The sequence below is a fragment of the Cuculus canorus genome, chromosome 3 (genome assembly GCF_017976375.1).
Source record: "Cuculus canorus isolate bCucCan1 chromosome 3, bCucCan1.pri, whole genome shotgun sequence".
Lineage (NCBI taxonomy): Eukaryota > Metazoa > Chordata > Aves > Cuculiformes > Cuculidae > Cuculus > Cuculus canorus.
The window spans coordinates 105,106,923-105,133,312 of NC_071403.1; the positions used below are offsets into that span (position 1 = coordinate 105,106,923).

General features: G+C 47.7%; 1 protein-coding gene across 2 annotated transcripts; it reads left to right on the plus strand.

The window, feature by feature from the left end:
* The first annotated feature begins 1,300 nt into the window (after window positions 1-1,300).
* Window positions 1,301-17,072, plus strand: FOSL2 (FOS like 2, AP-1 transcription factor subunit). 2 transcript variants are annotated; one of them, XM_054062537.1, is made up of 5 exons: window positions 1,301-1,408; window positions 1,829-2,084; window positions 7,946-8,200; window positions 11,821-11,928; window positions 13,441-17,072. In XM_054062537.1, the coding sequence occupies exons 2-5, from the start codon at window positions 1,986-1,988 to the stop codon at window positions 13,948-13,950; spliced, it is 972 nt and encodes a 323-aa protein (XP_053918512.1). In that variant the 5' UTR covers window positions 1,301-1,408; window positions 1,829-1,985; the 3' UTR covers window positions 13,951-17,072. The 2 variants fall into 2 exon arrangements, with proteins under 2 accessions (XP_053918512.1, XP_053918511.1); XM_054062536.1 differs by lacking the exon at window positions 1,301-1,408 and adding an exon at window positions 1,451-1,603.
* Window positions 17,073-26,390: the final 9,318 nt, after the last annotated feature.

Below are 26,390 nucleotides of genomic sequence, written 5' to 3' on the forward strand. Positions count from 1 at the left end.
GCTCTGCCGCCAGCTCGCAGGAGGATGGAGGAGTCTACTGAAAAACTAAGTGTAAAAATGAAATTGAAAAACAATCAAAAAAGGAGTGAGTATGAAATAAATAAATAATAAAAATAAGAATGAAATAGAATCATAAAATCATTAAGGTTGGAAAAGACCTCTAAGATCATCAAGTCCAACCCTCAGCCCAATAACACCATGCGTACGAAACCATGTCATAAATGAAACAAAATAAAAATCATAAAAATTCTATCAGTAAAAAGAAAATAAATCATAAAAAAAATCAAAAAAAAACCCCAAAATAACAAAAAAATAAATAAGTAAAAAGAAAATGAACACACAAATAAATAAAATACTAGTAAAGACAATAAATACAATTAAAAGGAAATAAATAAAAAGAAAATAAATAGACTATAAATGAGGAGAGGAGAGGAGAGGAGAGGAGAGGAGAGGAGAGGAGAGGAGAGGAGAGGAGAGGAGAGGAGAGGAGAGGAGAGGAGAGGAGAGGAGAGGAGAGGAGAGGAGAGGAGAGGAGAGGAAGAAACAAACACACGGAATATGAATAAATTCCACAAATAAAAGAAAAGAAATAAAATTCAAAGGAAATAAATAAATAAAAAAGAAAAGAAACAAATAAATAGAACATAAACAAACACAATAAATAAAATGAAATAAAATTAAAATAAATACACAGAATATAAATAAATGCTATAACTAAAATAAAAGAAAATAAATAGGATTAAAAGGAAATAAATAAAAAAGAAAATAAACAAATAAATAGACTATAAATAAACGTAATAAATAGAATTAAAATAAAATAAACAAATTAATAATAAAATAAATAAAAAGAAAATAAACACATTATTAATAAAATTAAAAAGAAAATAAAGGATATAATAAATAAATAATAGATAAATAAACACAATAGCTGAAAGACACAGAAACAGATTAACTCTGCTAGAAAAACTAGCCGAGACTAACACTGGCTTTACTGACGCTGTGAATTAGAGCCCCGTCTCCCCCCTCGTCCCCCCCTTCCCAGGCTGGATATCGGTGCGTGGCCCCTTTAAATCCCGGCGGCGGAGCCAGGGAATCCCTCTCGCAGCGCGTCATCCGCGGCAAGGAAACCCGCGCTCGCGTCGTGCGACGCAAATGACCATTTTTGGCAACGTGCGACAGCGGGCGCGACCAAGTGGGGCGGGGGGGGGGGGCCTGACGGGAATTCGCCGCCGCGACCGCCCCCGCCGCTCCGACCGCCCCCGCCCGGACCCGCGTTCACGCGGGTCCGGGCGGGGGCGGTCGAAGCGGCGGGGGCGGTCGCGGAGTGCGCGGATCCGTGTCTCCCTGTTTCCCCATCCCGCCGTCCCCCCCCGCGGTGCCGGCAGGTGGGAGGCTCCGCGCTGGCAAGGTGGGGCCGGTGCGCCGCGGGTTTGACGTGTGCGAGTGCACATGGTGCGGCGGGCGGATAATAAGCGAGTGGAGCCGGGGACGATGCCATTGCTCTGAGTCACCGCGAGTGCGCGCAGCTCCCGCTCGGCGCGGGACCGGGGGAGGGAGCGAGCCCTGAGACCCGCTTGAGTCACCCCCGCGCCGGGGAAAAGGGGTTGGTTTTTGGGGGGGGGGCGGGGGGAGAACCCGCCCCGCCCGCAGCCCCCGGGGCCGGGGCCGCTCGGCCGGCGGGGCGAGTCGCGCCGGGATCGCGGAGAGAGGACATCGCTCCCTCTGAGCCCTCCCGTCCCGCCGGCGCTTCGCTGCCGCCTGAGCCTCTGTTATTTTTTTTTCTTATTTTTTTTTCCTTTTTCTCTCTTTTTCCATATTTTTTTTAAAGCATTTTCCCTCCTCCGAAGCCTTCTTTCCCCCCCTTTCCGCGGCGAGCGTCGGGAGGCGAAAGGCAGGAGGGAGAAGGGGGCGGGGAGACGGCGAGGGAGCGGCGGGTGTCGGTGCGGGAAGGCGGGGACGCGGCTCCCCCGGCCCGACCTCGGACCATGTACCAGGACTACCCCGGGAACTTCGACACCTCCTCCAGAGGCAGCAGCGGCTCCCCGGGACATCCCGAGACCTACTCCAGCAGCGCAGCCCAGCAGGTACCGCCGGGGCTCTCTTCCCTCCGCGGTCCCTCCGGGAGCTGCTCCCGGCAGGAGTTCTCCGCCACGCCCGGGGAGCGCAGACGGTGCCGGGGCCGCCGTCCCGCAGCCCATTGCCTTCTCTCCCTCTTTCCTTCCCTCCTTTGCTTGACCCGGAGCGACTGCCGCGACCCTGCCGGGCGGGATGTTGAGCTGAGCTCCTCTCCGAGATGCCCGCCCGGGAATGGGGGTGTCTGTGGGAGGCAGCGCCGTGCACCGAGCCTGGATGGGAGATAATGACATCCCTGCTTTCCCGGGGGTCCCGGTCCGGTGTCCCCCCGTTTAGTTCCTGGGTGTCCCGGTACGGAGTCCCCCCCGTTTAGTTCCCGGGGGTTCCGATGCGGTGTCCCCCCCGCCTGGGTGTCCCGGTGCGGGTCCCCCCCTCCCCAGCGCGGGTGTCCCGGTGCCGGGCCAGCTCGGAAATGAAAGGGCTGCTCCGGGCAACTCCTCTCCGGGGCCGGTAACGCACGTACGCGGGCGCGTTTGACTCTTTTCTTCCTTCCTGCTCTTGTTCTGGTCGGGAGCTTTGCTGTCCCTCCGTTCCCCAAACCCTTCCCGGCGCTCGGGCTCGCTCGCACCAGCTTGGGCGTCTTCCCTCTGGGACTTTGGGAGGCGCCGCTCGAGTTACTTTCAAGGCGCTATTGCAGCCGCCCTGAAACACGCAGGAGGGGCGGCTCGAAGCGGGCTGTAGCTCCTTCAAGTCTCTGTAAAGTGGTCTCCCTACTTCTTCCCCACCTCTCCTACTTTAGCTCCGTGGCGGTGACATTCTATTTCCCTCTCCCAAAAGCCGGCGGAGCTCCCTTTTCCCGTTCCCGTCAGCCGCTCTCCGGGCTAGCGATGGCTTTTCCCGAGCGGGAGCGTCCCGGGAGCCGCCGGAGCGCTGCCCCCGAAGCTCCGCTGCCGACCGGAGCTTGAGGAATGGCAGATATTTCCTGGGGAAGCGACGTGAATCCCGAGGACCTAAAACTCGGGTGGTTTGAGGTCGGGTGGGTTGCTTTTTTTTTTTTTTTTTTTTTTTTTTCTCCCATTTCATTTTCCTAAGAAAACATCTCGGAATGGCTTATATGCCTACATCGACTAAATCCACCACTTCTGGGGAAGGCATTACACAATCGGGGCAGTTATACAAACCTGAGTTATTTCATAACTTGTTTACATCAGCTGGCCCAGCCTCACTCTTTTTTTTTTTTTTTTTTTGCTTTTTTTTTTGCTCTTTCAAAGTTGACCCCCCTCTCCCCTTCTTACAATATTATTATTCCTGTTTCTTGTGTGACTCGTCTGAGCGAACTGGCAGGGTGAGCGTGTCGCTGTCTTCGCAAAAAGAAGTCATAGGATCATTTGGGGGAAAAAAAAAAAGAAAGAAAAAAAAAAAAAAAGGCCAGTCTTAAACTTTGCCAACCGTACCAGCCCGTGACATTCCTCACATTAAAGAAGTTTTACCAGAAATGACTCGCCGCCTCTCCCCGCCTGCTCCAAATGCATCTCGCTGGTGCCCTCTGCGGGCTGCGGAACGAGGTTTCCAGGGATTACACTCCAGTTTATTCCCTGCTTTACCGTAAACGCCGGGACAAGGTGGGGAGGGAGCGGGAAGGGGAGCTGAGAAGCTGGAAACGCCCGGCAAGCTACAAATCCTTCGCTCTCCCTTTCCTCCTGCGGTTCAGCAGCTGCGCTGGATTCAAGCACTTGCTGTAGGTCAAATTCCAGCGCTGCTTAGTTTTGAGCTTTCGAGGTCCGACGGATAACTTGAGTTTTCCCCCTTTTCTTTTTTGGGACTGTGTATCTGGCGTGTGTGGCGTTTGATACCCGGGGTGAAGCCCAGTTTCTGGAGTGACTCTGAACAGGGCTTTGAGCAGGACGCTGGTTTAATGAGAACATAAAATGTTTTCTTTACGAATCTGGGAGATTTCTCAAGGCCTTGCGCTTAGTCTTTCCCTTGATCCTTACAGATGTTGTAGATTAGGATCAAATGTAAGCGTTGCCTTTACCCCAGCAGTCGGGCTGTTCTTGCTGATTCTGGTCTATGGAGATCTGCAGTTTTATCACTACAGAAAATATGCATTATAGAAATTTTTTCTTCAGCGTGGGGTTTTTTTTTTTCCTAAAGCAAGAAAAGATGCATTGGTCACATGTTTAAGTGGAAACTGTGTCTCTGAGCCAAAACTTTGATGCTCTTTAGTTATTTTTCCCATGCAATGCAGCACTGGAACATTTTTCTTTTAAGTTGTGTGTCATGCAATTTTCCTAATCACTGACTTACCATGTGGTAAACATAGGCTTTAATAGGAAGAGTTTGTGTACTCTGGTCGACTTTCCCTTCAAATATTCCAGCACTGTGTCCAGTTTTCTTTCGAGGAGATGTTCAACATGGGAGCACGGTCAGGGACCTTATATTTATTACAGGACATATCCCATACACTTTATATTTGTTAAGTGAGTAGTGGTTAAAGATTCTCCGGGTGCGTTTTCGGTGGGTTTGTTGTTGGTTTTGTTTGTGGTTTTTTTTTTTCGTGGTCCTTGTCCCCTTTTCTAAATCGACTTCTGGTGCTGCTCAGTGCTTGCAGTTACAAATGCACCTGAAGGTTTGGAGACGAGCGGAAACACAACAGTGTGTGGATAGAAATTACTCATTAAGATGGAGAAGAGGGACCATGGAGCCAAAGCCTGAAATGCTCCTGTGCTCCTAGGTTGTGGCCTGTTAATGCAGCCTGTCCCTGCCCGTGGGAGGACTTGTGGGAGACTCCCTTGACTATGAGGGAGACTGCTCTCCAACCCCATATTTTCAAAGCAGAGCAGAGGCTGACCTCAGTTCTTGAGACTCTTAATAACAGAACTCTTTCTATTTGTTCTGTTGTTGCATTTTTTAATGACACCTTCCTCTGCCTGTTGCTTGGGTCAGGAGGAGAGCAGTGGCTTCGTGGCCGAGTGCGTGCTGCGTGTGTAGCCCTGCAATCTTCCTATCACCACATCTTTTCTGTAGGACTGTGAATTCCTCGTAGATTAAGTGAACGGAGAGCTGCTAGACAGCTGCCTCCAGGGGCCTCTCCCAGGTCAGGAGAGGAAAGCTGTGGCTGTTCTGGGCAAGGAAAAGGCAGGAGTGGCATCTGGAAAGAGGAGAAATGGGGCGGTGGGTGAAGGTAGGTGGTGTTGGCAGGGGCATCAAAACTATCTGAGTGTGAGAGGGCATTGGGACAGCAAAGCTGGAGCTCTGCGTTCTGGGGAAAGATCCGGAGCTCCAAAGTGAGGAGGCTGGTGCCCAAAGGGACTTTGCAGGGAAACTGGCGGGGAATACAGGGTATGGCACGAGAAAGCAGCAGCATCCCAAGGGTCAGAACTGATGGCCACCAGGCAGAGCATAGGGGGCCAGCAGCTTTTTGTCATGGCTAAGCTGATCAAGTGAAGTGTCCGAGCAAGGAAAATGATATGTGTGGGGAAAACCCGACCAGTCAGGAAGCAATACTTGTAAAAACCAGCGGCAGCCTGAGCACCTTGTATCTGAAGACTCAGCCTGTCACAGCAGCATCTCTTAGTTATCTGGGAAAAACACCACCTTTGGAAAATGCAGAATACAGGCTTTAAGGAACTTTTAAAGGATATTTTGAGGGATTAGAAAGGAAGCTGGTGACAGAGCAAGCACTGCGGAACTGCTCAGGAATGTCTGGCTTGAGCAGCTCCCCTTCACTGTCTAGGAGACCTCTCACTCGTGTTAGAACAGTGTTTTAGGTCAAATACAGGAGTGTTTGCAAGTGGAGTAGCCATTTTAACAGTAACTTGGAGCCTGATCTTTGTGTCAGATGATCGTATCTTATGTGGCTGATTTGATGGTGGATCTGACTCTCTCTTGAACCCTGATGAGAATTTTTAGCAGGTCATTGGGCACAGAAATGTGGGACCACAGCAAAGGTAGTTTTCTCTGGGTGTCTTTGCACAGGAAAGCCATAGCTTTCTAGTGTTCCTGCAGAGAATACAGGATTCTTCCATCTCTGCTTTTTTTGGGTACAGGAGGGATGGTGGCACAGGTGGGTAGAGGTTATGGCAGAAGCCACTTGTAGAGCTGGAAGTAGAACTTGCGTCCCCTGAACCTCTGTGGTTTAACTAGTCTTGACCTTCTTCCCTTATGCAAGGTTAAGATGCCTTTGTTATGGTTGTGGAGGCACCAAGGCATCACACCGTGTGCTCGCAGCCTTCAGTGGGCAGAGCAAAGCAGGAGGTTTGCTCTGGTAAATGCCTCTGTAGTGTTGACAGTTTGCAGCTGTGGCCCTCGGTGGTTAACTGGGACAGCTTACAAAGATGGCATGCACTTTGAAACGTGGAGTATGCTGAGGCTGTGCTGGACTCGAGGTCCAGGTGAATCTCTGAGGTTCTGATGGGGCTTTTGCCAAGATCTTGGTGCCAGTGTCATCCTTGCTGCATAATTCCCCCACCTGCTTAACTCTGTTTTCTCCTTCCTTCTCATATCCTTTCTGGTTAGATTTTGAGCTGTCCAAAGCTGTAAACCGGCATTTGTCAGTATTCAAACAGGATCTTCTGGTCTGCAGGCATTGGCAGCTGGACTTCTTATGGCTAATACTGTCCTGAAATGCTGTAGTTATCAGAACGTGAAATACTATTTGCAGTAGCCTTCTTTTAACAAAGCACTTAAGGTGCTTGACTAGGCACACCCAGAAAAGGAAATCTGTGTAGAAGTGCTGTCCCTTATCTGGGACGCTTACCTGAGCTGAGGTCAGGCTGATGCAAGGGCTCTTACTTCTCTGGGAAGCTAGTTTGTTGACCCAAGAAAGCACGTTTTTCACAGGATCATTTCAAGGCTTACAAACTGGTGGTAGTGATGGCTGCTGGTCCTACAAGCCCTGTCCCTTGCTCCAGTGATTGCTGGAGCAAGGCATGCCTGTCTGTAAAACTGAGTCTAACCATTGAAAGCCTCCTGAAGGAGTTCAGCATAGACAAAAGCATTCTTTCTCTGCCTTTTCTCCCTCCGGGAACAAGCGATTGTTTTCCTTGCAGTTTAATGCCAGCATATTATCCAGATGGATTTACCTCTGTCTGAAACAAGGTGTACATGTATTTTAGAGGAGATCATTACCTACTGCCTTGGTTTTACTGCTGCCTTGTTTTGTCTAGACAGTGCAGGGAGCTGCAGGGAACTTGTCCGATCTGAATCCTAAGACCTATTTTATAGGCTGCTATTAAAATACATATCCTTGCACGTAACCATCCTGGGGCCGGGTTGCTTGCGCTTTGTGTGTGGCAGGCACAGAAGCACTGAACGAGAAGCAAGTTGCTGTTCTTGCTGTACCAAACCCTGTGTGGACTGAGCCCAAATTTCAGAGGAATACTTTGGTAGAAGGTGGCTTAGCTCTGCTTGGCAGTGGCAATTCAGAACTGAAGTTTCTCTTTGTTTTCTTTGGACTGGCAGACAGATGTTTTTCTAGAAGCTCCTCAATTCCCCTTTCACTCCATGCTGGAAGGAGTGGTGGGCACAGGTGGGAGGTGGCACTGAGTATGCTGCCTGGGAAGGGAGGCTGGTGTAGGGAATGCTGGGGAGGCATGAGGGGTTGAGGAAGGCAGTTGGGAGAGAGCAGGGCTGCTCTGCAGGGGATATGCCTGAGCCCAGTGCCTTTCTCAGGGGGCTGCAGCAGTCAGGGGCTGCCTGGGATGCTACAGCCGTACCAGCAGCCTGTGCCTTTGGTTCAGGTGCTGCTTTGATCCTCACTAGTGCCACTCCTGAGGGTATAGCTGGTTTCCGAGTAACCACTTATGTTCTGCTTTCATTGACGGTTTCTTTGCTTCTCTCTCTCTCTCTCCTCCTCTGCCTTTCCTCCCAGAAATTTCGAGTAGATATGCCAGGATCAGGCAGTGCTTTTATCCCTACGATCAACGCCATCACAACTAGCCAAGACCTGCAGTGGATGGTCCAGCCCACCGTGATCACCTCCATGTCAAGCCCTTACTCTCGCTCACATCCCTACAGCCATCCACTGCCCCCACTGTCTTCAGTGGCCGGACACACAGCCCTTCAGCGACCTGGTGTGATCAAAACCATTGGAACCACAGTGGGTCGGAGACGAAGAGATGAGCAGGTAAGCATGGAGGGGAGAGCAGCTGGGGCTGCCTCAAAAACAGGCATGCAGGGATTCTCGCCTGCCCTCTCTCAGAATATCCTGGCCCTATGGGGGAATTTTGGGGTCCATCCCCTGTGCTGTACAGGTGCTGGAATTTCTCAGGGTGACGTAGGGTGTAAGAGAGAGGGTGACTCTATTGCTGCTTCCTCATCGTACGGCAAGACTTACCCAATCTCCATCAAATGCTTCACACCACTGGACTGCATTGCGGTTAGGTTTCAAAAGCAGGTGAAACTCTGAAGCTGAGCCCTGGGTTTCAGTTTGAGTGTGTCTGCCACTCTAGGCAGAAGGAAACCTCTGAGCAAGCCCAGGAGCTTTTATGTAGGTCCTTCACAAATCTGACACCCAAATTACATCAGCTGGAGTTTTATATCTGCTCCGTGGCACCTACTGCTGCTCCAGTCTCACCTCTGGGTGATACCCAACCATCTTCCCTAGAGCATCCCGAGTCTAGCAGCAAGAGCCTTCTGGATATCTGGGGTCTAAATCCACTTTCCCACTACAAACATGCAGTCACTTACTTTACAGTGGTGAAGTGGGTATCCCATAAGCAGAGACTTTTCTTCTCCCAACCCAGCATTTTCATAACTACGATGGGGTGGCTTGTGCCATGGCTGCCCCGTGCTCCACCTCCTGATGGGGTTACTGAGCCAGAACCCTGAATCCTGTGCTGACGCAGGGCAGTGGACTACATGCAGTTGTCTCATCTTCTAGAAATCCTTTCAGCCTTGTGAATCTCTTCACAGTAAGAAACAGCATTCTCCAGGGCTGGCTGGTGAATAGCTATCTGCTTTGCTAGGCTGTTTTTATTTTAAAAGAAAAGGAAAAAAAAAGAAGTTTGAATAATCTAGATCTCCCTGAATTGTTCCCAAGCAGCAGTTGTGTGGGTCGCTGCAGAGCAGTGTAATGAGATGCGCTGTGCACCCTCAGTTCACCAGCACACGCTATTGCATGAGGTCTGTTTCTAATAAAGCTCACCAGCCCTACTTTTACTTCCACGTCATCTGTTTTGATTCACAGTATGGTTATTTTATGTGGAGTTGCTGTCTGGTTTTGACCCAAGAGGGAGGGAAGGGGTTAAAGTAACTTGTCCAGAGTGAGCTGCACCTTCTTTGCATACCCAAGACCTGGTTTTGGGAGGAAAGATGGGGGCAGCCGTGGTGGTGGTTCGGGTATGTGCCAGCCCTTTCCACCAGCCAGAGCTACCTTCTGTTTCCCTGTGTGCAGGGCTGGTGTCCAAAGTCAGGAAGACTCTCACAAGAACTCGGGGAATAATTAGCAACAACTAATTTGTTTGACAAATGCTGCCTCTGTGTTCACAAATTGGCCGTGAAGAGATCACCATATTCTCCGCTTTATTTGTTGTTCAGAGTTATTTGCTGAAGGATGTCTGCCAAGCAATTCCTGGCCCGTGGCTTGTTTGCAAGCCGTTCATTGTGGGTCATTCAAAGCCAAGTCCTTTTGATTAGACACGTGCTAAGGCAGTACCCGGGCGCTTTACCGTGGCTCTTTGGCTCAGGTTTCTGCTGTTGGGGCTTTGAACACCGCATCAGAGTGCCTTTTTGGAAAACATTGTGTAACGCTTTATGAAAAGAGCCTGTTTTGATGAACGTTTCTGCCAGCGAATGCACGTATTGGGCTTGGACAAGCTACAGATAATGTGTACAGCAGGGGCACGAAGAGTGCCAAATCCAACCGCTTTCAAACAAATCCAGCTACCGCTGACAGAATATTCCTTTTTAGACCCAGTATAACGTTAAGCACATACAGATTAGGGGCTTCAGCCCAGTCTATGAGATTTTTGCAAAGCGTAGCCTCAGAGACAGGTAATTTTAAAATGACTGAAGGCCCTGGGAGGAGAAATTTCAGTCCCAACATATTTCAATGAGGTCTGTGCTTCTGAAGCATGGAAGGGCTCTTGAAAACTGTATGCAGTGGCCCCAAGTCAGCATAGAATTTGTGTGCATGCTTAAAGCTTTTCCATACTGCGGATACTGGTGTGCAAATACATTTTTACCCCCTACACGTATGGGCGGGAACTGAGCAGGCAGAGCTGTAGTGAGGAGAGTGGTGCCTGTGGGGGCTCCTTGCTGGAGGTGGGGGCAACGCGAGTATGCCAAAGCCCTGCTGGCCACTGCCCAGCAGTGTGTAGGTATCCCCCCACCCCCAGGTGGAGTGCTGTGATCTGCTGATGGAAAAGCTTTCAGGCCCCAAACCTGTGTCCTGAAGTCCTAGAAGTGCTTGTATTGCTCACTGTGTATTCCGGGGCTCATGCTACATGGAGCTGAAATTGCAGCAACGGACCCGATTCCCCACCAGAAAAGCAGAACTGAGCAAGGGGAATGCCCAGCAGCTGAAGTAAACTCCCCGAAACTGCCAAGATCAAAATTAAGGAAATAAAGCAAACCAAAACAAACCAAAATGAGGTTAGAGTAAAACTAACACTAAAAAGAAAAGATAATAAAAGGGTGAATATCTCATTTGCAATTTCGACAGCTCCTGAAGATGTTAAAACTGAAAGGTTTTATGAAAAAAAGTTTGTCTTTCTAGTCTCTGCTGTCACTACGTGAGATCCGACACGTGCTCTGCAGGGTGCTCGTTTCACTTTTGTTTGCAGTCACTGGGCCAAAGCCCCTGCAGCACACTCCAGCCCAGTGAGGCTCAATTGCAGGGCACGAGGTCAGTCTGCAGTAGAGGCAGATGCAAGGCCAAGCACTTGCTGTGAATCCCCATGGCCATCTGTTTGCACCAGGTCCTGCATGCTGTGAGCTGGGCCGTGCCAGCCCTGTTCACGCACTGCTGTACCAGCTCCCCGGCCGTGGCAGCGGTGCGAGCCTGTGTGCTGCTGCTGGGATGTATAAAACCTTGTCTCAACCCCCAAAAGCTAGGCTTGACTTGACCAGATCTTGTGGGCTTCTGCTCACTTCCTCTGGTTTCGCAAGAGTGTTGCTGATGGGTTTCTATGGAATTGCTCCTGATTTATATCAGTGAGGATGTCAGCTGGCCTCAGGAAGCCCTTGATATCACTGGAGCCTTGCCTGCTGATGCAAGAAGCACAGTGCGTTATCTCACCGAGTGCCTGAAAATCTGAGGTCAGATTTTTGGGTGGTATAAATCATTGTTGCTTCATGGGAGCTCTGCTGATTTCCCGTCTACCCACCCCCCTCCATCCCCAACCTTCAAGCTAAAAAGTATTTTTTGTGGGGGAAGCAGTAGATATTTTCTTTTAAGAAAGAGGCACTTACAACATCATGCTCTGGTTTTGCTTAATGTACCACCCAAGTTGTGAAACAATCGGAGCATCTTTTATCTGTTTGGCCTTGGTGCAGATTCACTGTCCTCTTACACAATCTTTCCCCTGCTCCTCTCTCCATCTTCTCCTCACCCTTTCTGCTAAGACCTGGTGCAGGCAGAGATACTGTGTGCTTTCATCTTCTGCTGACATTGGTGAAGAGGGGGAGTGCTCAGCATCCTGCTGGATCAGGCCTTTTTCCTTTGCATTGTGGTTAAATCCTCACAAACTTCAAGGAAAGCCTTGCTCAGATCTGATCGTGGGTTTTCTTGGCACTTGCCCACAGCTGTCGCCTGAGGAAGAAGAGAAGCGAAGGATCCGGAGAGAGAGGAACAAGCTGGCAGCTGCTAAGTGTCGTAACAGGCGTCGAGAGCTAACAGAGAAACTCCAGGCGGTACGTGCTCTGCATACATTTCTCTTTCCTTGTTGCCTGCCCTTTGGACCAGCTTGGCAGGTATTGCTCTTCCTCTCCTAGCATGTTCAAGAAAGATGCGACAACACACACGCTGCCTTCCCCTTCCAAGGCTCCCCAGTGGCATTGCTGCTGCATAAGCAGGGGTGAGAGCTTGAGCCTGGAGCTCAGGAGCCTAAATTTCCCTTGCTCGCTGCCGAAAATGCCCTAAGAGCTTTCTTCCCTTCTAGCCTCCCAACTAGCTTGAGCCACACTACTTCTTGTCTCCCTCCATAAGTAGAAATAAGAATGCTGTATGTGTCTCAAAGGTTGGCTTTAAGGACGAAAGTACTGAAGACGGTAGGACCATCTGAAAGCAGTAGAAAACAAGGCAGGTGTTATGTGTACCTATCAAAGCCACGTTCTTTAGACTAACCTTTCTTTGGTGGGGATACTGATTTCCTGCACAAAGGAAGCACCGCAGAAACTTGTGGTATAGTGCCATAGGGGAAATAACTAATTAAGCTGGAGAAGGTATGGATGAGCACAAGAATTGTGGCATGGGTAAGGGACTGCCTGAAGAGGAGACAAGGGTGTGTCATGATGTCGTGTTGTGTCGTCTTGTCCTGTCAAAAAAGGCTGGAGGGAAGGCTCCAGTGCTCCTGCTCAAGAACCAGGCGGGGGCTGCTTTTATTCACTGATCTTATTAACAAGCACAGCAGCAGCAGTGAAAGCACACCAGCGAAATGTGCTGCTGAGTCAAATTCAGGAGATACTCTCAGTGTAGGGGAGGCAGGTCATCCTGTAGGAAGAATTTAAGGATTGTCATGACTAAAGTAATAGAAGTGAGAGGAGCACAAAGCAGGAGGTCATGTCCTGAAGGACTGAGGATGAGTACTTTTGTGAAATTGGTAACCTCCTCATGCAGGAAGGTACTAATTGCTAACAGATTCACTATGTGATGTGACCATGGGAAAGGTAAATGTATTAATCCTAGGATGCGTCAAGGGATGATCCTGTGGAGATGGAAGTGTTAGTCCTTTGTGCAAGAGTCGGGCGTCAGACCTAATACCACATATGCACTACACAAAGAAAATGGAAACACTTTAGAAATTGCTGTACACTACCTCTGCCTAAGAAGTAAAAAGAATATGACTTGCCTAAAACAAAAAACAATGAGAGGAGATCTGAGTCCTTGCTGCTAAGGTGTCTGCCAGTCAGACAGCAAGGGAGAAGAGTGAAGTTGCAAGCCAAGACAGAGTGGTAGAAGCTGGACATGAGAAAATTAAGGTGAGCTCGTTAGAAACCCTTAGATTGATCAAGTTTGGCAATAGCTTATTGGTAGACATGTGAAGCACAAGATACTCAGCTGGTGATGACCTAGTGCCTGCTTGGCTCATCAAGAGTCTGAGATGTATCTGCCCGTGTCAGATGGGAACTAGACTTGATGACCATGCTTCAGGTGAGGAGCAGTTCCAAACACTCTGATATTTACTTATTCCCTTTTGTCTGCAGGAAACTGAAGTGCTGGAGGAGGAGAAGTCAGTGCTGCAGAAGGAGATTGCTGAGCTCCAGAAGGAGAAGGAGAAGCTGGAGTTTATGCTAGTGGCTCACAGCCCTGTGTGCAAAATCAGCCCTGAGGAACGTCGGAGCCCACCATCTAGCAGCCTCCAGAGCGTTCGGACTGGAGGGAGTGGAGCAGTGGTGGTGAAGCAGGAGCCTGTGGAAGAAGAGATCCCATCTTCCTCTTTGGTCCTTGACAAAGCCCAGAGGTCTGTCATTAAGCCCATCAGCATTGCTGGAGGTTTTTATGGGGAGGAGGCACTCAACACTCCCATCGTGGTGACCTCAACACCAGCCATCACACCTGGCTCCTCCAACCTGGTGTTCACCTACCCCAACGTGTTGGATCAGGAGTCTCCTCTCTCCCCATCTGAGTCCTGCTCCAAAGCTCACCGGAGGAGCAGCAGCAGTGGTGACCAGTCCTCGGATTCCTTGAACTCTCCCACCTTGCTGGCATTGTAATCCTCCAGTGGCCCCCCATTTTGCCAATGTGTTACATCCCCCCCACAGCACCATGGAGGGAGCCCCCCTCCATGGGATTAGAGACAGGCACAGGATCGTTCAAGCACAAGGGCAGCAAGAACAAGGATGGGGAAGTGCTGCAGCTCCAGGAAGGAGAGTGAGGACCAATGCCAGCTCCCTGAAGGCAGGAAATGGCACGGGTGGGACTGGTGCGCCAGGACCGTTTGAAGAGGCTGATGTTCTTTCTTGTAGGAACTGCCTATGGAAACCTCTTCACAGCCATGGAGGACTTGGGGAGCTCTGCTGGCCAGGACTGAAAGTGAGCTGCAGACAGTTGCTAGTCACCCCTTTCCTTTGTGAATTGATCTGATCTGTTGTGCTCTGTGCTTAGATCATTCTGGTTAGTTGATCTTACAACTTCTCTCTCTGCTTATCATTTCCAATGTTGTCGATCCCATGACATTTCATCCAGTTGCTCTGAACTCTAAAGGCTTATTAGGATCTTTCCTCTGGGGACAGGCTGTGGGAAACACATAGGGCTGCCCAGGCAGGAGGGGGATGGCTGGGAGTTCTGGGGAAGCAGGGACCAAGAGGAGCCTGAGGGCTCAGCAGCAAGGGCAGAGCTCATAACATTGGCCTGGGGCACAGACACAGCAAACAGAGACAGTAGGAGGCTCATGCAGAAGCCTTTCTTTTTTAAAATGCAGACATATTTATCCCCTTGGGCTCCTCCAAAACAAGTTAGCATCTCAGGGCTAAAGTAGCATCAGAAGAGCTGCTGGGCTAGCACTTACCATATCTTTGGCAGGGTTGTACTCCGGTTTGGTGGATATCAAATCTGCTACTTGTTGTTTACTTTTCCTGGGCTGCCTGCTCTCTAGGGAGTATTGCATCTTCCTCCCCATCAGGGCTCCTGACTCAGAGGGTGATTTCTTACTGTTAGTAAATCTTCCCCTCCCCTTGGCCATATTTGCAGAACATGCTACCAAAAAAGAGGTGGCACCACGTGCCTATAAATCAAGGATGGAGACTGGCAGCAGATAAGAAGGTGAAACTAACTGGCTGCCCCCTTGCTGATTTTTTTAACTGTTGGGAAACAAAGCAGCACACATCCACCCAGTTGAAACTAGAGGGTGTTGTTTGCTCAGAATCCCAATTTCCAAGGTTGGGGGGAAGGCAGTGGTCCAATCTCCAGCACAGCACGGGCCACTGCTGACCATGCAGGAATGGCATGGTTGAAGTGGTGACCTGTTTGAACTAGAACAGAGCTTCTGATAACCTCTGGTTATGAATGGCAAATTGACAGCAGAGGAAAATCAATTATCATTATTTGCACCTCAGTCTTTGGCCTCTGTTTATTTTTACATTGTAATTGATCTGGTTTTGTTGGGGTTCACTGGCCTGAAGACAAAAAAAGAAATGGGAGAGGTCTTCCCCTACCCTGGGTCCTTGTCTTCTCCAACCCATGGGCTTGGCTGCTGCTGCTGCTACTACTAAGTGCTTGCAGAGGGCACAGGCTCTCGAGCGCTGATGTTTACTACTGAAAACAGTAATGTGTGTAACCTATTCCTGCTTGGAGCCAGGCTCAATTCCTGTTGATGTCAAGGCACTGACAAACCATGACTATGTGCACACTAGGATTGCCCAGCTTGCCAGCTAAGCCGCTTAGGGAATAGCTCTTTCATCCTGCCTGTTGAAGCCGTGGTGGCAGCTATTTATTTTGGTGTGAGACTTTCTTGTTCTTTTATATATTTTTTAATCAATTGAAACCAGGGTATTTCTTGGTCAGGCTGGACCTGGAGAAATGCAATACGCGATTACAGGGCCAGTCCTGTGAAACGCTAAGCTGCTGCAGTCCCCACCAACTCCACTGCAAATTAATAGTGTTCAGTTTCGTGGAACTGGACCTTTACTCAGCGGGGCTGGCTTCCCTCAAACCCTGACCACTGTTCATTCCTTGAATCATTTCAAAGGGACACTACTTTGGCTCTAAAGGTAGGCTTTGCTTTTTTATTATTACTATTATTTTTAAACCCAGCTATTTACCAAACCTGCCAGAAATAGAAAGATATGAGTGATCTTTTTCTTTGTAAAGCTGATGTGATTCAGGCTTTTTCTTTATTGCTTAAACACTTCCATCATTAAACTGGTGCTAGAGGTTTCATATTGAGCTTACAGAATAAGCAAATTTGATAAAGGAATTCTCTTGTCCTTACATGGACAACAAAACTTTCTTCTTAATGAAGTAGGTCTTAAACTTCCCATAGCACAAAGGACCCTGTTTTCATAGGGGTTTATGTAGATGATACCACTTCAGGTGAAACTGCTGCTTCTCTACCAGTCTCCATTTTGCTAGATGCTTTTTGGGCCAGTCTAGATTGAAAATCTGAAACTGTTCAATAAAATGTCTCCTCATGTCATTTCTACCCATTTTTGGGCAGAATGCAACATTCACTAGTGGTGAATCCTGAAGTGATAGAGCTGATTTTGAGGTTAGCTGTCCAGGATTGTGCTCTTCTGGGAGACCAGGAGCATTCCTGTTAGGGATTTCAGGAAGTCAGATGCCTCCTCAAACCTCAGTAAGCCTAACTCCTAGTGTAACAACAAAAACCTACCTTTGCTTTTGCACACTGAATCACTGCCAAAAGGAGCTGCAGCTGGCCCTTGCCCACTGCCTTGTTGTTGACCTTCTCAGAGACAGTACAGGACGGTCCCATTTGCTGTCCACCATAAACTTTCACGGGAGCCACTGCTCAGAAAAGAGGATTATTTTTTACATATGGAAAATCACCAAATACCTTATGTCTGCCCATTGTCCCTCAAACCTCTCAGAGGATGTCTGTGTTGGGATTGCTGGTCTTCTGCCTCCTGTATTTTGTGGATCAGCCTTACCTTCGTTTAGTTTCTGGAAGGCAGATACAGCTTGAGCTCTGCTACTGTTCTGGTCTCGCCCTGTGTTCTTCTTTTCAGGTTTACTGGTGGGTTTTTTGGGAATTGACTGTCTTTCCCATCCCCAGAATGGTATTTTCCATGAGTACCTTCCCTGCCAATTCCTAAATGTACAGAGTCTCCATGTTCTGCATGTAATGGGGATGCAGGCACTGTCATAACTAGTGTCTAATCAAGAGAAAAAGGCCCAGGAAACTTCTGCTGGTGTTGGGTCAACCCCCTAGTGACTGACCCAATTAAACCTCTAATAACATCTTAAATTAATCAATGCCAAACTGGGAGGAGCAGTAGCAGCTGCGTTGAAGGAAACATTCCATTTCCAGGTGATGTTTGCCATTCCAGTTTCGCCCTTTTTCCTCCTTCCCAGTTGTGGTATTGCCATCATCCATTCCTTTCTCATAGGTATGGAGACTGGGTAAGTCTCAAACTGCTGGTGGTGTGATGAGATTTGGGACCAACATGCTGGGGACAGTAGCTCTCTGTGTTTTTATAATTATTATTTAAATGATATATTTAGTTCATCTGAACCTTTAATTTTGCTGCTTACTGTATGTAGGATCCACCTGGCCTTCATCCTAAATGAAAAGAAAAGACAAAATGAAAAAAAACCCTGAGACACCCCCTCCTCTCTGGTATCTTATTTATTGGCAGGCAACGGTCTTGTGTCTGCTCCAGCAGATCTGCCCACCATTAACTTAACATCCTCCCAGCTCACATTCCTGGTGTTTGGTTGTTCTTTTTTTTTTTTTAATTTCCTTTTTGTTGTTGGTTTGGGTTTTTTTTCATTCTAAGACAGACTTCTGAAATGTAAGAAACCTTATTACTATGACACTTCAAAGTTCGTTTTCATTAGGAAGGCCAAGTCAAACATTTTAAGAGGTGGGGGGAACAATCTACATTTTATTTCTTATTTATTTATCATGTTTACATCTTTTTTTTCTGTTCAAGACTCGGATGTAATAACGAAAGCATTAAAAATACTCCAATCTTCTTTTCTTTAGGCTTTTTTTTTCAGTTCTTTAAATAAAAGATTCTGGGTTTTGTTGTTGTCTGTATAAAATGTAAAAAGAGATATGTTTCTAAAGATGCATTATCATTCCTCTGTGAACAGTAGGTGGAGTTGAGGACAAATCTCAAAATACAAGATAATAATAAAATCCCATCCTGTTTTACTTCATTGTTCCCCTCCTTTTCTGTATGATTAAAGGGTTATTCCACTTTCTTGTTTGTGGTTACTTGATATTAGAACCATATTAAGATGTGTAGAAAATAGGTATCCAATTGTTTTTGCTCAGTGAGAGGATAAAATGTTGTATATATCTTGATATACTGTGTAGTTCAAAGTAACATCAATAAGGGATAGCGCATCTTTATTAGAGCGATAAGTTACTAGTGTCACTAAGGTCTACTTAAGATCCTCAGATACAGAAAGGGCCTGATTCTGATACCACTCTCCTGGAAGCAAATTGAAAGTGTCAATAGCATTTGGCTGCTGTAAAGCAGGTGTCAGGTGGAATCAAGCCTCAGTGATGAATAGGTGACTATGAGGATTATTGAAGGTTTGGGGGCACCATTATATCTTTTTTTTTCTTGAAAGTTTTAGATCATGGTTTTTCTTTTTTCTGTCTGCGGTGAAATAATTTTTGCCAAGGCTGCTGAATTGGGACCCTTCTTTGCTTGTCGCGACCTTGATATTGTTCTCGCAGTCCCAGAGAATCTCAATTCTGAGGCATTCTCTCTGGTGTTGTCTCTCTTCTGTTCTTGTTATTTTACTGTTTTACAGGCCTACAGTATTTGCACTAAAAGAAAAAGCTTGTTAGAGAAAGCTTGCTGCTATGAAAGAAAGAACATATTAAAATGGTTTTGCTTTTACAATTTTAACTGAGTAGCATTTTTTAGAATAAAATCAATTTAGACTGAAAAGAAAAAATTAATTTTCTTTTTTTTCCTCTGCACCTTCTCCCCCACTCCTTTCTTTTCCTCCCATTCCTCGGTGGTGTGATGTTCCCCTCCTTCTCCTTTGGTGCTCAGTTGTAATGATTGGCTGTATTGTTGACTATGCTGCTGAGAGTTATGACACTTGTAAATCTTGTTTTAATGACGTTGTGGACGCTCTTTTGTATAGCAAGAGCTAACTGGAGTTCTTCTCTCTCTGTTAATTGAAGTCATTAAAAAGCTCCCTTTGCCATGAACAATTAAAAGCTCGCATGTTCCTTCAATATGAACAAATGGGTACAGCATTGCCAGGTGCCTGGCTGTAGCACATTGCAGGGCTTCTTTCATTAGAGCAGCTGCAATCCAGACAGCTGTTAGCTGCAACAATGGTAAATTGGGCAGAGGCTAGCAGAGCAGACCACCTGGGCTAAAAGGCAAATAATACATAAATCCTTTCATCTTGGCTTCAAAAGGAAAGGGACAGAGTTAGAAAATGCCTGCCGAGGTGACTTTATTATTTAATCCAACTCCTGAGCCAGGAGGACTAAAAGCTCCTGCTCTGAAAGTGTGGGATGGAGAGCATGGTTGCTTCACTGGCAGTAAGGACGAGGTTAAGATGGGATTCCCTTGCTCACCTGGGAATAGATGCTGTCTCTGGACTTGAAGGTACCCAGACACAGCAGGTTAGGGGTGGAGGATGTCATATACGAGTTAAAAAAAAGGCAACAGCTGTGGTGGGAAGGAGATGTTAGGTGAGTCATGGCTAGCCAAGCTGGCACCAGGCCAAGCTGCTCCTTCCTTACTCATGTGTTTCCTTAGGAGTGATGTCTGCTTTGGCTTCCTCCTGGTCCCTGTCCCCTTCTTTTTTTACCCACCCAGCCCCTCCCCGCCTCTCTTTGTATTTTTCTTTTAACACCTGTGTTCTCGCAGTGCCATAGGGAAGGAGGTGAGAGATGTTAAAGTGAGTTATGTGGCTATTGTATGAAAGTGTTTGTGAAGTCATGGGGAATGCTGAAGGTATCAGTCACCAGAATGAGGAACACAGGCACATGCCTGTGTGAAGTGAGCTCATTGGTTGGGAATCCATATTGTAGGAAAGCTGACACAAAGATGACGTAGAATGGTTGGGGCTGTAGAGCCAGTGCCTTAGGGTGCACCATGGGGTTTAGGATGGCTCAGGGAGCGAGGGAGAGCTCTTGGGAGGCTTTTTCTAAGTGCACTCATCCTGGTGGGGCTAAAGGTAAAAGTAGTTATTTTGGGGAGCATGGCAGTTATAAGCAAATTTGCCAAAAGACCCAAGAGCATCATCTCTTAATATCTATCTCCACAGGCCTCGGGCATTGGGGAGTCCCCATTTGATCTCCTACTGAACACAAGCTTTCACTAAAGGGAGTGCCTCTAGGATTTCCTGCCTCATGAAGGGCTTTCCCATTACACTGATGCACAGAAGTATCCAGCCTCTATTTTTGTCAAACCGGCTCCCTTGGCAGTGTATGCCCCCTCCACCCCCTCCCAAAAAAAAGGCTATCAGGAGGATATGTTCTTGCTTGCCTCCTGCCAACCTGAAGTGCTCTCTAGCTCCTGTTTGCTGACAGTGCCCTTTGAAAAGGTTTAATGTTGTTTGTCTGCAAATGCTGGTTGTGAGGCTGGGTCTTCCACCTGATTTCTTCCCAGCACTGGCTGATTGTGATTACCTTTTATCATCATCAGATGCAGACACTGGAATGTCCGCACCCGTTAATATAATTTGGTTTTCAAGGATGAAATTACATGGCAGAGCAAACTTTTCCACCAGTCTTCTAGCTGTGGGAGGCCAAATTCTACCACAGTGACATGGAAATTGTGCTTTTCCTGACATCCTCATCTTATTTTAGATCTCCACTTCACACAGGGAATTTCCCCTCCTTCTGAAACAGGCTTACCCTCCCTCCACCCAGCGATGCTCAGACCATGTTGTGCAAGTGCGGGATCTGTGTGTTACCACGAGGCAGGTGTTTGCTTCTGAGCAGGGTGATCCTGGAAGACAGATCACCCATTCATTTTGCAAAGAAAGAATGTGAAGAGCATCTGCACCAACCACTCTTCCATCAGGATCAGCATATGTCCCAACAATGTCTCTATTAAGGAGAGAAGCTGAGAGGTTCCCAGTCCTCCTTTGCTTGTTCTCTCCCCATAATGTGAGTCTCACCTCTGAACTTTCATCGTGGTCCCATTTCTTACTGAAGTGCCAAAAACTGGCTCATCTCTCTAGGCATCTTATGAGGGTAGACCAGTCTTTATACAAATTCAGTGGAGGGAAGACGCCAAATGGGGCAGTGCTTTTGTGGCAAGCACAAACCCAAAGGAGTGGCATGAATAAGTCATGCCAGAGATTGCAAGTTGACAGATTTTTTTTTGTTTTTTACTTTTTTATTTTGGTCTCAAATCTGCGGGAGCAGGAACACTGCAGAAATTCTGCAGCCAATGGAAAGAATAAGCATGTGCTAAACGTGAAGAAAGCTTAATAGCAAGTAGAGCTGGAGTGGGAGGTGGGGAAAGGTGAGCATCCAGAATACTGGTTTGAAATTATTTTATTCATTGTCATGTAGGAAGGCTGTGACAGAGGAAAATTGTGACACCATTATTGCATCAGATACCCCAAAGTGGAACAAATTATGCATATTTTTTTTTTCTTTTTAAAACCCACCACCTCAAGGTCCTACACCTACTGATGTTTATGACCTGATCCCCCTGAAGTTTCAGTTCATCATAAAAAGCTCTTGAATTCAGTTGCAGGGTTTTCTGCTCCGTCTCCCATGGCAAAAGTGAGGCCCTCATTCAGCAGTGCTTGGCCACTGTCAGGACAAGGAGAATAAATCTGAGGTTTAAAAGAAGGTCTTCCTCTTGTGTTCCAGTGTAGTGAGATTGAAGATAGGTCAGGAAAATTTTCCTTGATGAACAGAAGGTAAGGCTGGGAGGAGAGGCCGGGATCTTACCAAAATGTGTAAATACCTGATGAGAAGAGGGAGCAAAGGAGATGCGGTCAGGCTCTTTGCAGTAGTACCAAAGTGACTGGACAAGAGGCAGTGGTCACAATTTGCAATAGAGGACATGAATGTAATTTTTTTACTGTGAAGATGATCAAACACCAGCACAAATTGCCCAGAGAGGTCATGGAGTATCAATCCTTGGAGACTTTCAAAACCTGACTGGACGTGGCCTGGAGGAATCTGTTCCAACTGACCCTACTTAAGCAGAGGAGTGGACTAGACACTGTCCAGAGACACCTGTCAATCTCAGCTATTCTGTGTTTCTGCTTTTAATTCAACATAGTCCAGAAGGAGTATATTGCAAGCATATTTCTTCCCCCCTTGCAGTGCTATCTCATTTGAACACTAGAATTCCTCTGTGCTAAATATCAGCTTTTTTGATGCTGGCTATGCGAGGTCAAACAGATAAGGACTAAGCTGGGAGGAGGATGTCATGGCAGACAAGAATGTAAACCGTTCAGCCTGCCGCAGTGTGTGTCTCAGATTTCCCTTTTTATTTTGCATGCTCCATTCCACAGACTGGCGTGGGGGAAGAGAGGGAGACAGGCCTTACATGGCCGTAATCTAGAGCCTGCATCTTTCAAATGACTGTACAACTCAGCAAGTTCATAGGTAGTGCCAGGAACTGTTGCCTACTTGCCTTTTGCAGGCTCTTCTGCGTTTTTACTTCTCTTGGCCAGAAGTTGTTTTTCAGGTTCCCTGGAAAGATAAACATAGATCTACAGCCAGCTATCCTAGGTGAGCTCATGGGTCAGGTGCAGTCTGCCAACAGAGCACAGACACATGCCCTGGTCCCGCACCCCCTTTCTGTAACTCTGATTGTGTCAGACAAGTTCACCAGTAGCTCCCAGTAATGACAAACACTCATGCTGGTGATCACTGAACGTGAGTGGCCACAGTAGAAGATGATGCCGGTTTTGGGCAAAGGGAAGAAATGGGTCAGTTATTTTCCTTTGGATAGCTCAAGTTATTAAAGCACTGGATGCTCTAATTCACCTAATTCCTTTTTCCAGTTGCTTATATCATGTTACTATTGTGAAATGCACTTAACTTAGTTTTCAATCTGTTTATCTCTTGTTAATAAGGGTAGAGCAGCAGATGCCAGTCTGGGCTCAAAAGAAAAGTTACATGCCAGAGGCTTATGAATGTCTCCAGTAATCTAGGGGGAAAGGTAAGCTCATGATCCTTCTACATCTCAGACCACCCTGTGGACTAGCCAGGCACAGCTCTGCTCTGAACCCTCACAGCCACAGCTTAGGGCAGGGCATCAGCACCAGCAGCGAGTAGCACAAAAGCCTTATGCGACAGGAGTTGGTTACCATAGCCTTTGTTCTAGGCTGAGGATCACTTAGAGGGCTGCAACCCTCTACTCATCCCTGGCTGCAGGGTCATGGGGGTAATGGGAGATATTAGCTGCCTTTTGTAGCCTCCAATCGAACATTGTGTTTATGAGCCACAAGGACTGTGATTAAATCTCTACTCTGAGCAATGTGCTGAGGCCATACTGGTATCTAATTACCTTCTTCACTTCTGGTGGCTGAGAAGATGAAGATTTACCTGTGACACCATCTGTAGTGAAAGGGAGGGAACAGGAAAGGAGAGTGACGTGTTCAAAACATCAGCATCAAGTGCTTCCCTTGGCCTTGTGTGTGCTCTTCTATTGCCACTAGAAGCTGGGATGGGTTGTCATCCTGGAGTGATGCTCTCCCTCCAATCTACTCTTGCTGCCCTTGCAGAGATGAGAGTGTTGCTGGAGCCACAGTCACCCCTGACCAAGCCTTTCCCAGGCAGCTGCAGGGAGCAAGGTTTCATTGTGGTGACACAGATCAGGAAGAACTGTGCAGCAAAGCTTTTGGCATCACAAGGTCCTCCAAGATACACTTTGAGTGTAAGAGAGTCCTGATCGCATGGACCTGTCTGTCTTAGGGGGCTGGAGGAAACACCTTCCTGTGGAATTGTTCTTAAAAGTCTAGTTGGCTGCCTTAGCAGGGTAGGTCTATCCCCCTCTGTCAGTGACTGTATGGTCCCTATTTCGTTCTTCTTTTCTCATTTGGCTCCAACTCTTGATTTGCCTGTGCAGCTGCTGCTATTGCTCTGTTATCCAAAGACCAACGGCTGCTCCACAGGCAGGTTTCTGGTGGCAGGGAGGGAGCAAGTCTGTTTCCACCACAGGGTTGTACAAAGGGTTGAATCCTGTGACTCGGTGCCATGGGGAAGAAAGCCATTACTAATCCCTGCCGTACAGCAGCTCCACCTGCCCAGCAGGATCAATGGCGCCACCTCGGCCCCATTATGTTGACTCTGAATCAGTAGGGAACGCCAAGGAGCAGGGAGGAGAGGGCTCCTCCCTGTGTGGGGTACTGCTGCCTGCCTGGGACAGTCTGATCCTCTTTTCTGCCCCTTGATTTTGGAAAAGGTGGTGAAGCACTCAGTGGTGTGTATGCCCCCAGCCTAGCCCAAACCCTAAAGGAGGACAGGCAGAGAAAAGACCCTGCTGGGATGCATGCCAGCCTTGCCAGCCCCAGGAGCACGGGATGAGCATGGGTGCCGCGCACCCTCCCCGCTGAGGCCAACCAGTTCTGCTAGCAGGTAGAGGCAGGGGTGGATCTTGGAGCCATTTCCAGGGAGCAGGCTGGTGCTGGAGAAAGCAGGGAGGTTGCGGTTGCCTCCTTGTTCCAATGTTCACACAAGGTTGGGGGATCCAGTTTTTATAAAAGGGTCCCGGAGAGAACTTGCCCATCCATCTCTGTGCTACTCGTGAAGACGACAGCTTTTTAGACTAGACCATTTAAGGAGTTCCTCAGCTTAGTGAACCTCAGCTGACCTCAGGGTATACTGAGTTTCCAGCTCAGCAGAGCAGTGTTTCAGCTGAAAACACGCCACCCAAAACTTCCCTCCTTGCATCTGGGAGGAGGATGGACTGCTGCGGGAGGGTGGGTAGCAAATGACAGCGCGCAGAAGCAAAGGTGACATTGGGTTAAGTGACTCTTGGATGTCGCCAGGTCCCTTCCTAGGAAGGATGTTGCAAACCAACAGGACCAGCTTGAATGTGAAGCAGCTTCAACAGCTTTTGGCAGGCGCTGGGGCAAGGGGGATGGGAGGGCGCCAGGCCTGCAGCACCACTGGGTGCTGCAAGTTGACACAGGAGCATCGCCCCAGCAATACAGTGTTTACAAAGGTGAAAAACATTAATAACACGCACTATGCTCCTCCTGTTGTTTCAACAAGATCAAGGTGTGTATAGGAGAGCGCGTGTGTATATACATGTGCACACACACGCACTCGCTGCGGCTGGCGCAGGATGCCACTCGGCGCAGGATTTTTCCAGCCAGGTTGCAGTCAATACTGACAAATACAGAATACGTCCTGTCTTGCCCACAGCAGCGAGGGAGCTGCAGCGGGTTCGATGCTTTCCTCCGTTTTATGAAAGACCTGGGGTGCTTTCAGCAGCATGAGGAGCTCAGGTCTCAGCTGCCTTGGGTCCAAATGGTGCATAGCCTGGCTGCTGCACCAAGCGAGTTGTAGGGGAGCGATGCCCAGCCATATGCCTTCCTCGCTGCTGGTTCATCCCTCTGTGCTCTGCTCACTCAGTGTGCTGCGCAAGACACAGGTTCAGTGTAAGAATAAAAAAAGAAGAAGAAGGAAAAAAAAAGTACGTGAGATCATATAATTAAAGATGGTATCAGAATGTCTAATTAGGATGACTGAGAGAACTTGGCTGGGAGACGCAGCCAAGAGCTGAGTTAGTGTGTTTGCCAGTCCAAAGCTCCTTAACAGTAATTAATCCTTAAATGTCCAATTGTTCAGAGTTCAAGGAAACACCTCCTACTACTGTACTTTGTGTTCCTGTTAAGCAAGGAGACACAGCAGGGCGTGTGCCCTTATTCTGTAAGAGCGACACGCCTAGGGGTGTTGTTAGGAACTAGACCGAAGGTTGAGTGTAATTATTAACTACCTAAGAGTTCCCAGCATTGCACAATTACCCAGGCCGCCTTGCAGCTGTGCACCCGCCCGGCTTTATTATTATTATTTTTTTTTAAATAGAAATGCTGAGCTTTAGTTGTGCATACATAGAAATTATACTGGAGTGCCTTCTTCTCCCCTTCCACAGCCATTTGTGCCACTGAGCTGGGATGCATTAGCGGAGGGGGCTGAGGGGAGCATGTTTATCTGTATAAGTACTGTATGAAAGTCAGTGCTCTTCGCTGAAACTCAGTAGGCTTATTTAGATTAGTTGCAAATTTGACCCAGAGATTTTTCCTTTGTTTTGATGCTGTCAGCGACTCTTGCATTAACATAAAAGCTTTGGCTATTTACTCTTGTGCAAACTCATTCTGTTTACATTTTTGAGGTGGGTTGTGTTGTTTTTTTTTTTTTTTTTTTTTTTTTTTGTTGACATCAAGAGGGGGAAAAACCTGAGGGAAAGAAGCATAGATTTGATTTGTTAGGTGAAAAGAACTGCTTGTCATACTATAAGTCTTCTGCCATCATTGGTCCCTTGTCTGGGCAGTCGCTGGGATGGTGGGA